Source organism: Petromyzon marinus, chromosome 32 (genome assembly GCF_048934315.1).
Source record: "Petromyzon marinus isolate PM22_M1 ecotype Great Lakes invasive population chromosome 32, UKy_Petmar_22M1.pri1.0, whole genome shotgun sequence".
Taxonomy (NCBI): domain Eukaryota; kingdom Metazoa; phylum Chordata; class Hyperoartia; order Petromyzontiformes; family Petromyzontidae; genus Petromyzon; species Petromyzon marinus.
The window spans coordinates 6,983,042-7,000,232 of NC_133698.1; the positions used below are offsets into that span (position 1 = coordinate 6,983,042).

At 45.8% G+C, this 17,191-nt stretch overlaps 1 protein-coding gene across 5 annotated transcripts in view; it reads left to right on the forward strand.

The window, feature by feature from the left end:
* Window positions 1-17,191, forward strand: part of LOC116948117 (cell adhesion molecule CEACAM5-like) — a 40,248-nt gene that overhangs the window by 16,486 nt on the left and 6,571 nt on the right. For 3 of the 5 annotated variants that reach the window (XM_032964483.2, XM_032964479.2, XM_032964477.2), the window contains 8 exons: window positions 613-897; window positions 1,707-1,991; window positions 2,798-3,082; window positions 3,893-4,177; window positions 4,986-5,270; window positions 6,191-6,475; window positions 8,395-8,691; window positions 13,369-13,483. In XM_032964483.2, the coding sequence (XP_032820374.1) occupies window positions 613-897; window positions 1,707-1,991; window positions 2,798-3,082; window positions 3,893-4,177; window positions 4,986-5,270; window positions 6,191-6,475; window positions 8,395-8,691; window positions 13,369-13,483 (2,122 nt within the window). Of the gene's footprint in view, window positions 1-612; window positions 898-1,706; window positions 1,992-2,797; window positions 3,083-3,892; window positions 4,178-4,985; window positions 5,271-6,190; window positions 6,476-8,394; window positions 8,692-13,368; window positions 13,484-16,820; window positions 16,895-17,191 lie in introns of all 5 variants that reach the window. The other 2 variants (XM_032964478.2, XM_032964486.2) reach the window with 2 other exon arrangements.

The following is a 17,191-nucleotide window of genomic DNA, read 5'->3' on the forward strand; positions in this document are numbered from 1 at the left end:
TTGGACTTCAGCCACCTGCGATTAAACCAGGTTTTCCAGTGTAGCTGCTTCATGGTCTCAACCCAGTCAACCAATGACTACATAAAACACCATCACTTTGAATTTTCACTTAATTGGAAAAAAACCTGATCTGAGAATTAAACATTACAATTGTGACTGCCATGCAACTAACACGACTGAGTCGCAGAACATGTGGGAAAGTGCATCCTCTTGAGTGGGAACATTGAAAGTCACTTGCAGGCATCTCAGGGTCAGAAGTCCACAACATCTTCTAGTGTACGAAGTTGCACTTCTCTGTGAGAGTTCCAAATGGACACTTTTTTTTTTCTCAAGACACGATTCTCCAAGAACCTGGTTTATTCACGGGTTTCTGAAATATAAATTCTGCCCAGGATCCCAGCAGTGTCAACTCAGTGGCCTGAACCACCAGGCCACTTCTTGAATTAATTTACAAGAACGTGAAGTCATGCTACTCTATTTTGCATTACATTTTTGTGACAAAAACATTTCACTTGCATAATTATCTTCGATTTGTGAGCACCGGTTCATTTTCCTTTTGAGAGGTTGGTCGACCGTCTTACAAACCATTGTTGCCGTGTTGTCGTGAAACAGAAGCCGCCACAAAGCCACGCGTTGAGATGGACAGAAGCGAGGCACTAGAGGGAACTCACTCTGTGACAATGACCTGCTCACACGACATGAGCACACAGCCTGAGTACAGTTGGTTGCGGGACAATCGACCCATCTCTGCTGCGGAGGAGAGACACAAATTCCTCGATGGAAATGCCTCCCTGCGCGTGGAAAACGTCAAAAAGGAAGATGCAGGGCTGTACCAATGTGTGGTAAAAAACAGCTTGAGCCAGGCAACCAGTGATCCAGTGAGGATGACAGTTCTAGGTAAATATTTAAATTTCTTTACGGGTTTTTTTTCTTCCCAATTTGCATCCAGTTGCGCAAGTCCTGGATTTATTTTTCCAGTACAAATTTAACACAAGACAGCATTGCAAGACTTCACATTATAAAGTATAAATGCAAGAGGTGGTTCAGGCCTCATGACACTGAGCTGACGCTGCTGAGATCCTGGGTTTGAATCTGGACTTGAGCCACCTGCGATTAAACCAGGTTTTCCAGTGTAGCTGCTTCATGGTCTCAACCCAGTCACCAATGAATACATAAAAAAATATCATTTTAATTTTCACTTAATTGGGGAAAAAAAAATCTGCTCTGAGAATTAAACATTACAATTGTGACTGCCATGCAACAACACGACTGAGTAGCAGGACATGTAGGAAGGTGCATCCTCTTGAGTGGGAACAATGAACGTCACTTGCAGGGATCTCAGGGTCAGAAGTCCGCAACATCTTGTAGCGCACGGAGTTGCACTCCTCTGTGAGCGTTCCAAATGGACACCTTTTTTCTCAAGACGCGATGCTCCAAGAACCTGGTTTATTCACAGGTGTCTGAAATATAAATTCCACCCAGGATCTCAGCAGTGTCATCTTTGTTGCCTGAGCCACCAGGCCACTTCTTGAACTAATTTTTTAGAATGTGGAGTTGTGCTACTCTGTTTTTCATTACATTTTTTTGACAAAAACATTTAACTTTACTGAGTAATTATCTTCGATTTGTGAGCAACGTTTTAATTTCCTTTTGAGAGGTTGGTCGACCGTGTTACAAACCATTGTTGTCGTGTTGTCGTGAAACAGAATCCGTCACAAAGCCGCGAGTTGAGATGGACAGAAGCGAGGCACTAGAGGGAACTCACTCTGTGACCATGACCTGCTCACACGATATGAGCGTACAGCCTGAGTACAGTTGGTTGCTGGACAATCGACCCATTTCTGCTGCGGAGGAGAGACACAAATTCCTCGATGGAAATGCCTCCCTGCGCGTGGAACACGTCAAAAAGGAAGATGCAGGGCTGTACCAATGTGTGGTAAAAAACAGCTTGAGCCAGGCAACCAGTGATCCAGTGAGGATGACAGTTCTAGGTAAATATTTAAATTTCTTTAGGTTTTTTTTTTCCCAATATGCATCCAGTTGCGCCAGTTCTCGATTTTTTTCCAATACAAATTTAACACAAAACAGCATTGCAACACTTCACATTATAAAGTATAAATGCAAGAGGTGGTTTAGGCCTCAGGGCACTGAGCTGACGCTGCTGAGATCCTGGGTTTGAATTTGGACTTCAGCCACCTGCGATTAAACCAGGTTTTCCAGTGTAGCTGCTTCATGGTCTCAACGCAGTCACCAATGACTACGTAAAACCACAATCACTTTTAGTTTTCACTTAATTGGAAAAAAAACCTGCTCTGAGAATTAAACATTATAATTGTGACTGCCATGCAACGAACACGACTGAGTAGCAGGACATGTAGGAAAGTGCATCCTCTTGAGTGGGAAAAATGAACGTCACTTGCAGGGATCTCAGGGTCAGAAGTCCGCAACATCTTCTAGTGTACGAAGTTGCACTTCTCTGTGAGAGTTCCAAATGGACACTTTTTTTTCTTCTCAAGACACGATTCTCCAAGAACCTGGTTTATTCACGGGTTTCTGAAATATAAATTCTGCCCAGGATCCCAGCAGTGTCAACTCAGTGGCCTGAACCACCAGGCCACTTCTTGAATTAATTTACTAGAACGTGAAGTCGTGCTACTCTGTTTTGCATTACATTGTTGCGACAAAAAAGTCACTTTACTGCATAATTATCTTAGATTTGAGAGCAACGTTTCAATTTCCTTTTGAGAGGTTGGTCGACCGTGTTACAAACCATTGTTGCCGTGTTGTCGTGAAACAGAAGCCGCCACAAAGCCGCGAGTTGACATGGACAGAAGCGAGGCACTAGAGGGAACTCACTCTGTGACCATGGCCTGCTCACACGACATGAGCACACAGCCTGAGTACAGTTGGCTGCGGGACAATCGACCCATCTCTGCTGCGGAGGAGAGACACAAATTCCTCGATGGAAATGCCTCCCTGCGCGTGGAAAACGTCAAGAAGGAAGATGCAGGGCTGTACCAATGTGTGGTAAAAAACAGCTTGAGCCAGGCAACCAGTGATCCAGTGAGGATGACAGTTCTAGGTAAATATTTCAATTTCTTTAGGGGTTTTTTTCCCAATATGCATCCAGTTGCGCCAATCCTAGATTTGTATTTCCAATATAAGTTTAACACAAGACGGCATTGCAACACTTCACGTTATAAAGTATAAATATCAAGAGGTGGCCAGGTGGTTCAGGCCTCATGACACTGAGCTGACGCTGCTGAGATCCTGGGTTTGAATCTGGACTTGAGTCACCTGCGATTAAACCAGGTTTTCCAGTGTAGCTGCTTCATGGTCTCAACGCAGTCACCAATGACTACTTAAAACCACAATCACTTTTAGTTTTCACTTAATTTGAAAAAACCCTGCTCTGAGAATTAAACATTATAATTGTGACTGCCATGCAACGAACACGACTGAGCAGCATGACATGTAGGAAAGTGCATCCTCTTGAGTGGGAACATTGAAAGTCACTTGCAGGCATCTCAGGGTTAGGATTCCGCAACATCTTCTAGTGTACGAAGTTGCACTTCTCTGTGAGCGTTCCAAATGGACACTTTTTTTGTTCTCAAAACACGATGCTCCAGAACCTGGTTTATTCACAGGTGTCTGAAATACAAATTCCACCCAGGATCCCAGCAGGGTCATCTCAGTGGCATGAGCCACCAGGCCACTTCTTGAATTTATTTATTAGAACGTGAAGTCGTGCTACTCTGTTTGCATTACTTTTTTGTGACAAAAACATTTCACTTGCATAATTATCTTCGATTCGTGAGCACCGGTTCATTTTCCTTTTGAGAGGTTGGTCGACCGTGTTACAAACCATTGTTGCTGTGTTGTCGTGAAACAGAATCCGTCACAAAGCCGCGAGTTGAGATGGACAGAAGCGAGGCACTAGAGGGAACTCACTCTGTGACAATGACCTGCTCACACGACATGAGCACACAGCCTGAGTACAGTTGGTTGCGGGACAATCGACCCATCTCTGCTGCGGAGGAGAGACACAAATTCCTCGATGGAAATGCCTCCCTGCGCGTGGAAAACGTCAAAAAGGAAGATGCAGGGCTGTACCAATGTGTGGTAAAAAACAGCTTGAGCCAGGCAACCAGTGATCCAGTGAGGATGACAGTTCTAGGTAAATATTTAAATTTCTTTAGGGGTTTTTTTTCTTCCCAATATGCATCCAGTTGCGCCAGTCCTGGATTTATTTTTCCAGTACAAATTTAACACAAGACAGCATTGCAAGACTTCACATTATAAAGTATAAATGCAAGAGGTGGTTCAGGCCTCATGACACTGAGCTGACGCTGCTGAGATCCTGGGTTTGAATCTGGACTTGAGCCACCTGCGATTAAACCAGGTTTTCCAGTGTAGCTGCTTCATGGTCTCAACCCAGTCAACCAATGACTACATAAAACACAATCACTTTGAATTTTCACTTAATTGGAAAAAAACCTGATCTGAGAATTAAACATTACAATTGTGACTGCCATGCAACTAACACGACTGAGTCGCAGAACATGTGGGAAAGTGCATCCTCTTGAGTGGGAACATTGAAAGTCACTTGCAGGCATCTCAGGGTTAGGATTCCACAACATCTTCTAGTGTACGAAGTTGCACTTCTCTTTGAGAGTTCCAAATGGACACTTTTTTTCTCAACACACGATGCTCCAGAACCTGGTTTATTCACGGGTGTCTGAAATACAAATTCCGCCCAGGATCCCAGCAGTGTCATCTCAGTGGCATGAGCCACCAGGCCACTTCTTTAACTAATTTTTTAGAACGTGAAGTCGTGCTACTCTGTTTTTCATTACATTTTTTTTGACAAAAACATTTCACTTTACTGCGTAATTATCTTCGATCTGTGAGAAACGTTTCAATTTCCTTTTGAGAGGTTGGTCGACCGTGTTACAAACCATGGTTGCCGTGTTGTCGTGAAACAGAATCCGTCACAAAGCCAAGAGTTGAGATGGACAGAAGCGAGGCACCAGAGGGAACTCACTCTGTGACAATGACCTGCTCACACGACATGAGCGTACAGCCTGAGTACAGTTGGTTGCGGGACAATCGACCCATCTCTGCTGCGGAGGAGAGACACAAATTGCTCGATGGAAATGCCTCCCTGCGCGTGGAAAACGTCAAAAAGGAAGATGCCGGGCTGTACCAATGTGTGGTAAAAAACAGTTTGAGTACAGATACCAGTGATCCAGTGAGGATGACAGTTCTAGGTAAATGTTGGATATAAAAATACATACAACATACCAGTGATGCATGCAACGATAAACACCAGCATTTCGGTTGTCACCATTCACAGTCACAACGTTCGTAGCGAAAGCATTTTTGTTTTTACCATCTCATTCGTAATTTTTCGTGCAATGTTCTACACTCTATTAGCGTACAGTCTAAACAAAATCTACAAGAATACTCTCGTTCCCATAAAATTTGGCGCATGTACATTTTAAAATACTGTTAATGATATATGCAGTGTGAACAGCCATGCGTCTTGACACACTCCCACACCGCTGGGCTGCGAGGTTGCCTGGAGAAATAGCATCGGTGCAGACGTTTTAATGTTTTTCTTTAATGTTATCTTTAATGTTATCGCGTCTTGTGCGAAAGTTTTCCCATTTCCTCAAAGTAAAATTGGCCCATAACGTCCTGTGACTTTCTTGGATGAATACATGCTTTCATCTATATACAGCATACACAATCAAATCGTGATTTGATTGTGTATCCCAATTTTCATTGGGATTTCCCAATTAAAATTCCGTATATGGCTGTGGTCGTGGTCACACATAATTTATTTTCTGAGCCTAAAATGAAAACGAGATCAGTAATAATCTACAATGCCCTAATTTAATTATTGTTATACCGAATAACAAATTTTCATTCAGCTATGGCATTGGTCCTTAAGTAGAAAAAAGTGGACACATGCCAGTAGGCTAACGTTCAATCCCCCCCCCCCCCATGTTTGTCAGACATGTTGCTTGCATTAACATTACGCTTATTTGGTACAATTTGTTGGTACTTTGTTGATTTTAGCAACCCTATAACTTTGCCATTATCGTACAGTGGCCCATTTATTTGATACATATATACATGTAATGCCCTTCCTTGATTGACAACGGTGTTGCTGTGCTGCTTGCAGGGCGTGTCTCAAAGCCACAAATCAACATGAACGAAAGAGAGGTCGAGGAAGGACACAGCCCTCTGATCATGACCTGCGCTAATAGCAGGGAAACGGGTCACCAGTACATCTGGTTCCACGATAAACGGATCATCTCTGCTCCGGACCAGAGGTTCTCGCTTTCGAATGGAGGCGCCACCCTGCGCGTGGAAGTCGTCCAACTCAGCGACGCCGGGGAGTACCAATGCTTGGTGCGGAACGACGCGAGCGAAGATGTCAGTGAGCCAGTGACGCTGACCGTCCTGGGTGAGTACACGCAGAGAGACGCGTCCTGTGGCCCAGCTGTGAAGTTTTCACAGAAGAGGCTGCCCCTTAGAGAAGAACAACCCCCCCCCCGCCCCCCACAAACCGATCTCATCGTGTAGCTTACACGCCCAGACTGCCTGCCCCTCGGATGGCTGAAATGCATTCGAAATATGTTATCAATGATAACGAAAAATACATTTAACATAATCCATTGCCTGTTGATTAACTGTGACCAATCCGACCATTGAAATGTATATGACTATACATTAACCCCACCTTCAGTAACGGGAAGACTTCTTCGCAATTCTGGCGAATCGCCTGATGAAGCCGGTTGTATCCACCAGCGAAACGTCATACTCAGAGTGTAAACGTCGTGGGTTTTACTCTCCAACACACCGGTGTGCTGAAGTAGTAACGAATTGGCACATTTTGTTTTACACGACTAACCTTACTAATTGGCTGTGTTGGGTGGGGATGGGTCAATGACACATTGATATATTTACGCGCGATAACCCCAAAAAAAACATTTGCTATGAATAATTTTGGTCGCGATAGCCGACTACGTTTTGAAAAAAAAAATAGACTGGAAGGTCACGGTCAAGTGAGTCGATGATGCAATCCATTGTGACGTCAAACCCATACGCTGTCGCAGAACAACGGTCAAGTGAGTCGATGATGCAATCCATTGTGACGTCAAACCCATACACTGTCGCAGAACAACGGTCAAGTGAGTCGATGATGCAATCCATTGTGACGTCAAACCCATACGCTGTCGCAGAACAACGGTCAAGTGAGTCGATGATGCAATCCATTGTGACGTCAAACCCATACGCTGTCGCAGAACAACGGTCAAGTGAGTCGATGATGCAATCCATTGTGACGTCAAACCCATACGCTGTCGCAGAACAACGGTCAACCGAGTCGATGATGCAATCCATTGTGACGTCAAACCCATACGCTGTCGCAGAACAACGGAGTGATTTCATGAGAGCGCTCTCCCTGAGCCGATTTTAGAGTCTTGTTTTTTGCCATTCACGGAAGCTTCAAACTCCTGTCGGACAACCGTGGACACTCTGCCTTGGTGTGTATTTTCAAGAGGGAAAGCCGTGTGTTGTTATGGGTTGTTTCTTCCACTTATTGACATTGAATCCGAATTTTTTTTTAATGCGACACTGGAATTTCCCCGTCTGAAAATGTGCAACGTCCACAATGCGGAGAGATGACTTCCTCTTTGGTTCTTTCGGTAAAGTCACGTAGAATGATAATAAAATAATAAATTGATAAAATAAAATAACACAATAATATTCTCACGACGTTTCGGCCACTTGTGTTGTGGTCGAAACGTCGTGAGAATATTATTGTGTTATTTTATTTTATCAATTTATTATTTTATTATCATTCTACGTGACTTTACCGAAAGAACCAAAGAAGATGAATCATTGCAGTCACGAAAGCTTTAAATCGAGATGACTTCCGTTGAATGTTTCTTCCAAAATAAATTCATCCCGAAATTTACCCCAAACTTCAAAAGAGAACATCCCCGTAATCGCTGCCGTCATATCACTGACACAGCTCGACTCACAGGGCCACCGGGGGGTGTCCTCCGGCATCCATCCGAACAACGATGACCGGCAACGCACACGCACTGCCCTCGATTTCGGTCGTCAACAACCGATGTCGGCGGTGCGTGAAGCGAATGACTTTGGTGCGACTGGCACACAAGCACGCGGCACAACAAATACCGCGTTCGTCCAACGCGACCGTTTCTTTAAAAGGGCGAACACGCCGAAGGTGACGCTTCGGGCCAAAATGGGCCCCCCCCCCCCCGCCTCCTTCAGTAGCTGTAACGCGGTGCGGAGAATGTGGCCATTGCCCGAGACGTCACTTATCAGTTCGTCGTTTCTCCCCGTGCCCCGCAGAGTCGCTCTCCAAGCCGGAGGTGAAGGTGAACGACAGCGCGGCTCGCGATGGCGATGTCCGCGTGGTGCGCCTGGACTGCCGGCACGGCGGGCGAGCGCGGGGCCGCGGCGCGTCGTACGCGTGGCTCCTGGACGGCCGCGAGCTGACGGAGGAGCCAGGGATGTACGAGACGTCGGCCGACGGCGCCTCCCTGCTGGTGCTGCCCGCGGCTCGCGGCGCTTCCGGAGAGTTCCAGTGCGAGGTGCGCAACGGCCTGAGGAGCAAGAAGAGCGAGCCGGTCAGGTTGGCCCCTCCCGGTGAGATCTCGATGCAGAGCGAATCCGGTGGCTTTGTTGCACGTCACCTGCAATCCAGACAAAGGGTTGTTGGGTGGAACGCACACACGATGATGAAACGTCCCTCCGTGGCCGCAGCCGCCGAGGTCACCCTCTCCTATCTTGTGACCGGGGTATGAGATTAATTATTCATATTATTATTATTTTGGTGCTGTCAATTTCCACGTGATACGCCATTTTGTTGAGCTATCATTTGTGGCCAGGTCGCTTCTGAAAAAGTAATAGCTCAGTGGGCCTTACCTGGCACGATAAGAATGATAAAATGTTTACAATGGTTTTAATCAATGTCCGCAGATGAGAGTGCAAGGTCACCACAAGTTGGCCACGTAAGTGGGCGGGCGCAATGGGAGCTCCTGTGACGTAGGACACCTCACGTGGGAATGCCCACAGAGCGTCGGATCTTTCCGCGCTCAGCTTCGTTGGCGCTCGACCGGGGTTCCAGCTGGATTTCACTTCCGAAAAACTTTAAACGGCCTACGCCGAATTCTGGCTTCACCGAAACTGACTTTGAGGGGATTTTAGCGTAAAAAAATGCAAAAAAGTAAAAGGCACAGCCCTGCAATAGCTTAGTTTAACCCGCAGGCTTTCGCAACCAATGTTATCCATAATAGAGGGTTTCTTGGGTTAAATCGCCTAAATATAAATGTGTTGTTAAACTCGCCACCACCCGACACAGCCAATCAGTAAGGTTTGTCACGTAAACAAAGCGGGCCAATTAGTTACTATCCATAACAGAGGTTTTTTGGCTTAGATCGCACACATATATAAATGTGTCGTTAAAACCCGCCACCACCCAACACAGCCAACTAGTAAAGTATGTCAGTGAACAGAATATGACCAATTCGTCACTCGTACAGCACACCGGTGTGTTGAAGAGCCAAGCCACAACATTTACAAGCATCAACAGGCGACAGCCAGATTTGTGGAGAAGTCGAACTGATTCATTCCTTATATAGAGGCGTAGATGTGGTGACCACGCTTCTGCGCTCTTGCACAAAGTCGGGGGGGGATCACTGAGTCAACGTACATTATGCATTATGCGAGCACTTTGAACTTGTCCTCCCTGTACATTGTGTGTATTAAAATAGCCGTACCAACCGTTATCCCTATTGAAGTATGCTGCCCTTTAAGGCATGCATTTAAACAATGTATTATTTGATGATTCGCTTCCATGCAGGCAGTAGCTAACCGGACGGTTCCAATTATGTATTATTTATTTCAATTTCGCTAGATTATCTAATTCGTCTTGGGCCAGTAGTAGCTAGTTTTGCAAAGAACTTCAACATGATCAAAATCAATTGAGTGTCCTTGTTGGCACGCGTGTTTTGCTACTGCTACCTCTATTATGGATGATATTGGTCGCGAAAGCCTACGTGTTAAACCAATTAGTTACGCGTTCAGCACACCTGTGTGTTGGGAGAGTAAACACACAACATTTACAATTCGAGTGTACCGTTACGTTTCGCGGGTAATTGCTTTGCTAACGCCACTGCTGATGGAAGGGCCGACCACTAGATATAGCTCTAGAGAGCCCCGCTTAGTTGGAAATTGGCCTACTCTTCCACGCTGGACAGACGTCTTGGGAGATGTAGGAGTACACAACTCCTTTACCGAGTGGACTCACTGCGGTTGAAGGCCATTTTTGCTGCTGGGTGGGCAGAGCCAGAGGATTTCAGACAACGCATTGCACCGGTGGCCACTGGTGTTGCAAGTTTCATTGCGTTCACCGTTACATCACGGCATCAAGTGGATTTACTGTGCAAAAAAAAAAGAAAGTCGACATAAGTTTCCAGTTTAAACAATTGTGCGTGCTGTTAATATCCTCTGCCACTCCCATAGCCTAAAAATCCCCCTTCCATCCAAGTTAATGAGTTTCCTCTTCTCTGATTATGATTGACTCCCTCCTTATCTGGTAATATAAATAAGCCTCCTTTCCCCATTATACCCCGGTCCCAGTTTTCTGCAAAGCGTGCTGCAATACAGAGGAAATTCCAAGGTATGGTGCCAGGGATGAGTCTATCCATAGGAAAACAACAGTTGACTTCTCACAAAGCGGTAATTATCTTATTGGCCCTGAAGGAATGAACGTGCACAGTTAGGTACGTGTGTATTGCGAAATAAGTGTATGCAAGATAATCAAATGAATTTAACAAAAATAAACAAAATTAGACTGTACGTTTACACACCGTACAGTTAACCAACCCGGTAGCTCGAAAGTTGTGAAGTCCACATCATGGATGGGGGTCGACTCAGCTCATTATCCCTCCTGGGTCGATCAAATAAATACCAATGTGTGGGGCAGTCAACAGGGGGTTTTCCTGTAGATTGACTCGCCCCTGCCATAAGAATGGGGGAATTTCCACCACTGGCTCAAGTCTGTAATAATAATACATTTTATTTGTGAGCGCTTTTCTGAATACTCAAAGACACTTTACATAAAATCATAAAAGCAGCAAAAACAACATCAAATGGTAAAAAACACTAAAAACACATCAAACTTAGCTAAACATTAAAAGCAATTTTAAAAAGATGAGTTTTAGTCAATGATTTGAACGCTGGAAGGTCGGTGCAGTCACGGATTTGTTTTGGGAGAGAGTTCCAAAGTGAGGGGGCAGCTATAGAGAAGGCTCTGTCGCCCCAGGTTCGATGCTTGGTCCTGAGAGGTGGAGTCAGGAGGTTGGCGTCAGATGAGCGAAGGCTACGGGATGGGTTGTGGCGGTGGAGCAGGTCAGTGAGGTAGGAAGGGGCCTGGTTATGAAGGGTTCTGGAGGACAGGGGTAATGTGGTCACCGGTGCGGATGTGAGTGAGCAGACGAGCAGCAGAGTTCTGGATGTACTGGAGTTTATTTAATGTTTTGGTTGAGGTGCCGTATAGGATGCTGTTGCAGTAATCAATTCTGGAGGTGATGAAGGCGTGGATGAGGGTTTCTGCAGCGGAGAAAGAGAGTGATGGGCGAAGTCTGGAGATGTTTTTGAGGTAAAGAAAGGCAGTTCTGGTGATTTGTTTTACGTGGTGTTCAAAGGAGAGGTTATTGTCAAAAAAGACTCCAAGGTTGCGACTTTGAAGGGATGGAGACAGGGTGAAGGTGTCGACAGTGACGGAGAGACTACGAATGGATTTAGTGATAGATTTGGGACCAATGATGATCATATATGTTTTGTCGCGGTTAAGTTTAAGGAAATTGGTGTGCATCCACGATTTAATGTCAGCGAGGCAGTTAGAGAGAGTGGAGTGGGTGGCGGAGGTGATGGATTTGGTGGAGATGTAGAGCTGGACATCATCGGCATAGCAGTGAAAGTTAAGACCATGGTGGCGAATGACGTTGCCAAGGGGAAGCAGGTTTAGTATGAAGAGCAGAGGACCAAGCACCGAGCCCTGGGGGACACCTTGGGACAACGTAGCGGTGGAGGAGGTGCAGTTGTTGATGTGGATGAACTGTCGTCTGTCGGTGAGATAAGATTGGAGCCAGGAGAGGGCGGTGCCAGTGATGCTGAGGGAAGATTTGAGGCGAGAGAGAAGAATGGTGTGGTTGATAGTGTCAACAGCTGAAGTGAGGTCCAGACAGACCCAGGGAGCAGCAGCTCAGGCAGGCCCAGGGAGCAGCAGCTTAGTGACGTTCTGTTTACGTGACAACCCTGACTCGTTGGCTGTGTCGGGTGGTGGCGGGTTTTAACGACACATTTATATATCCCATAGGTCTGTTCGTAAGTCGATTTGTTTGTAACTTCAACTTTATTAATTCCAAACATGGTGTATGGGGAATGGCTGTAAAAGTTGTCCACAGTAATCTCCTGTAGATGCCACTAGTTCTTTATGTTCTGCAGATGTAGATGCCACCACCGCCATCTATTGCGCGGTTGAACTTATGGCTCTCTGTCCGAACAGGCAAAGAGGAGGTTAACACTGTCTCAAAGCTCATTTGAGCAGTAAAATCACTTTTGAGTAATGCACAACCTCTGCTCTCATGACTGTATTAAGCTTATATCACCATCATGGTCAGCAACTCAACTTTAGGCCTCTAGCAATTATCTGAATTATCGCAATTAGGCGATTCAGGATCAATGTTCCATTCGAGGATCAATTTGTGTAATACTGTACGGTGGTGAACGCAGTCGCTTCTGGTAGCAGCAGAGGTCACATTATATATAAAGAAAAAACATTAACCACAAAGGTATGCGACTTGATAATAATCGATTATAATTGAGACATCAATGCATCGTTAAGCAGCAGCAGAGTTCACATGAAATATAAACAAAAACATTTACTACAAAGGTATACGACTTGATAATAACAATCGCTAAATTATAATTGATACGTCAATGCATCGTTAAGCTTACCGAATCAACTCACGCCACGGCATTTTGAAAGCCCCCAATGAACCCACCCCCCCCACCAACCGGGACACGTTGACAACGTTCACTCATCACGGGAGCGCAGCGCCGTGGTTTTGAGGATTGGTTACCCCCCCCCCCCCAAGTGACTGCGTCCGCCGAGCGTCCCCTAGGTCGACTCAGCCTCAAATGAGTACCACCGGGGGAGACAGGACAACATCAGGTGCTCGCTAACCGCACTTGCCCCAACGGGTCTGTTAAGGCTACACGTGTGTGTGTGTGGGATCTTCGTGTGTGCGTGTGCAGCCAGGGCGAAGGCAAGCCCCCAGGTGATCTTGGGGGCCACGCTGGGCACCCTGGTGTCAGCGGCGGCCGCGGGACTCGTTTTTTGGACTTACAGGAAAGTCGCCTTCAGCAGGAGGTGAGGGCCTCGACTCTTCGCAGGCACGCGCGTGATGAGAACACGTGATGAGAACACGCGCGTGTTCTCATCACACGTGTTGTCATCACGCGTGTTCTCATCACGCGTGTTCTCATCACGTGTGTTTTCATCACGCGTGTTCTCATCACGTGCGTTCTCATCACGCGCGTTCTCATCACGCGCGCGTTCTCATCACGCGTGTTCTCATCACGCGCGTTCTCATCACGTGTTCTCATCACGCATGTTCCCATCACGCGTGTTCTCATCACGCGTGTTCTCATCACGTGTTCTCATCACGTGTTCTCATCACGCGCGTTCTCATCACGTGTTCTCATCATGCGCGTTCTCATCACGTGTTCTCATCATGCGTGTTCCCATCACGCGTGTTCTCATCACGCGTGTTCTCATCACGTGTTCTCATCACGCGTGTTCTCATCACCTGTTCTCATCACGCGCGTTCTCATCACGTGTTCTCATCACGTGTGTTCCCATCACGCGCGTTCTCATCACGTGTTCTCATCACGTGTTCTCATCACGCGTGTTCTCATCACGTGTTCTCATCACGCGTGTTCTCATCACGTGTTCTCATCACGCGTGTTCTCATCACGTGTTCTCATCACGCATGTTCCCACCACGCGCGTTCTCATCACGCGTGTTCTCATCACGCGTGTTCTCATCACGTGTTCTCATCACGTGTTCTCATCACGCGCGTTCTCATCACGTGTTCTCATCACGCATGTTCCCACCACGCACGTTCTCATCACGCGTGTTCTCATCACGCGTGTTCCCATCACGCGTGTTCTCATCACGTGTTCTCATCACGTGTTCTCATCACGCGTGTTCCCACCACGCGCGGTCGTCGCTCGTTCCTCATTCGTTCATCGTCGTCTTCCTTTTACTGTCATAGAATTCGCTCTCGCCGAATCCACGCATCACAGATTCGCTGTTTGCTTCCTCTCATCCGTTTTATTCACCTCAACTCCGCCATTGCATTCTTCATATGCACCGTTCTTAATTCTCTGTAAAGTGCCTTGGTTAAGGCGCCACGATAAATGACGTTAAGATAAGATGAGCGCCACAGGCCCAAGGGCCCAAATTTCCCAGCGGACAGCTAAAAAAATGCCAGCACCGTTGTGTGTACGCTGAACTTCTTTCGCGCCGTACATAGTCAACTGTGCTTATCGGGAGGTGTGAACATCATGCATGTTGCTGCTGGGCCGGTTTGGAGTAACGAGAATCCGTGTAAGGCACTACCACTAGAGTACCAGTGGTAGTGCCTTACGCCTATTGTTATTGTGACCTGTTCGTTTAATCCGATAAGTCGATCGTACGGCAGTGCCGTGAGGATAAGAGAGTGAGAGATGGATGTGACACGCCACAAGAATTCCAGGAATATCATTTCGGACTATTCCGCCTGATATTTAGCACTGGATGTATCAATATAGGTGCTCGCTAACAGCACTCGCCCCAAACGTCTGTGAAAGCAAAAAAAAAATACTCTTTGGTTCTTTCGGTAAAGTCACGTAGGTAGAAAAAAAGAATAGATCACGACGTTTCGATCGCAACGCAAGCGACCGTCTTTAGGTGAGAGAGAGAAATCTTCTGAAACAAAGCCTTGTGTAGGCCTGAGATGGGTGCAACCTCAGGGTAAGAGGGCGGGTCTAGAGTATGGATTCCTGCAAAGCTTCAAATCAAGACTAAAAAAATTTTCGATTTGAAGCTTTCGTGACTGCAAGGATTCATCTTCTTTGGTTCTTTCGTTAAAGTCACGTAGAATGAGAATAAAATAATAAAATAAAACAAAAAAATTCTCACGACGTTTCGGCCGCCACAACACAAGTGGCCTTCTTCAGGTGAAAGGAACAAACCTGTCGGGACGACAGAGCTTCAATGAACGCTGCTAAGATTCGCAGCGTCTTTTAAGCTGGTTGAGAGAAGTGAGGCACCTTGACAAAGGGGTTTACATATCAAACAGGAGAATTTAGCATTGAAACAGTTGAGGGATTCGCTTGTGATTGGTCACAGAAATAGCTATGTTAAAGTCAAAGCCTACACATCCACAGAGGCATCTAGTGCATAGACGCCAAAGGGGCTGCAAGAACTCAACTAGCATACAGTAAACCGATGTGAAGAAAAACCCAAGTCTAAATTACATCAATATAATAAATGTACTCAATATATTCTTCAATAAGCAGAGCTATTAACAGCAACTGGGTATACACTACACTATATAATGAATACCATATAGTAAACAGATAAAAAACTAAAATATTAACTACCTCAATGTTATCAATAGACTCTATATATTCTCCAATCAGCTGAGCTACCAACAATAAGTCGTTATATATCACGATGCTATATGGCGAAAAAATTGGGTGGATTCTTACCCTCCACATCAGCACCACGGACCGCTACGAGCCCCGTTCAGACGGACGAGTCCATCATGGTCGGAACGGAGGAGAGAAACAGCTGCGAGGCGCTGTTATAATCATGTTATAAACCATACCATTAACCGTGGTGTGAGAAGTATTAAGAGTCAATGCCAGCGAAAGAGCTGCGGTCTGAAGGTCACCATAAAATAATTAATCAAGAACCGAAATGGTTTCAAACATCTTTCCAATGGTTACTAAGCCAGAATCCATCTTCTCGGTTGAAATTGTCTCTGTGCTTGTATATGTGGATAGCCTCATGAACGAATCTCTCATGGTAAGCCGGTTGGCTTGCAAAGAACCTCCGTCTTGGAGAAGTCAATGTCATGTGAGCCCACTGAATTATATTTATATATATAATTAATCGGTTTACTGTATGATAGTTGAGTTGTTGCAGCCCCTTTGGCGTCCATGCACTAGGTGCCTCTGTGGATGTGTAGGCTTTGACTTTAACATAGATATTTCTGTGACCAGTCACAAGCTAATCCCTCAACTGTTTCAATGCTAAATTCTCCTGTTTGATATGTAAACCCCTTTGTCAAGGTGCCTCACTTCTCTCAACCAGCTTAAAAGACGCTGCGAATCTTAACAACGTTCATTGTAGCTCTGTCGTCTGGACAGGTTTGTTCCTTTCACCTGAAGAAGGCCACTTGTGTTGTGGCCGAAACGTCGTGAGAATTTTATTGTTTTATTTTATTATTCTATTCTCATTCTACGTGACTTTACCGAAAGAACCAAAGAAGACTAAAAAACATATTTAGATTTTGGGTGTTGAGTGTGTATATACGTGTGTATGTTATCTGTATATATTTGTATACGGTATGTGTAAGTGGTGTGTACATATACGGTACTATACGTTTGTGTAAACGTTTATATATTGTGTGTATACGCGTATATGTGTGGAGCAGTGGCGCAAAGGGTAGGGACAGCGTTCAAAACTCGGCGACTTGATATCGGTTCCTGGCCACGGCTAACATCAGTGGTAAGTGATATCCCCATAGGTCGACTTTGTTACTTGGACGAGTGCGTGATGTGGTGTGTAAATATCAGCGCGGCGGAGCGAATATCGCCCAGCACCGGTAGTGTCCAGCCACACCGCATCGCCAGTAAACGTGAAACGGTTGGACCAACGTTGACCCAACGCTGGTCCAACAGTTTACAAACACATTCCAACGTTGCCCCGATGTTGAATGTTTAATGGGTTCGCTCGCTAACAGCGCTCTGGGTTATCAAGCATAATAACCGCATGCAGTGTTCCCTCGTCAAATGCGAGGGATGC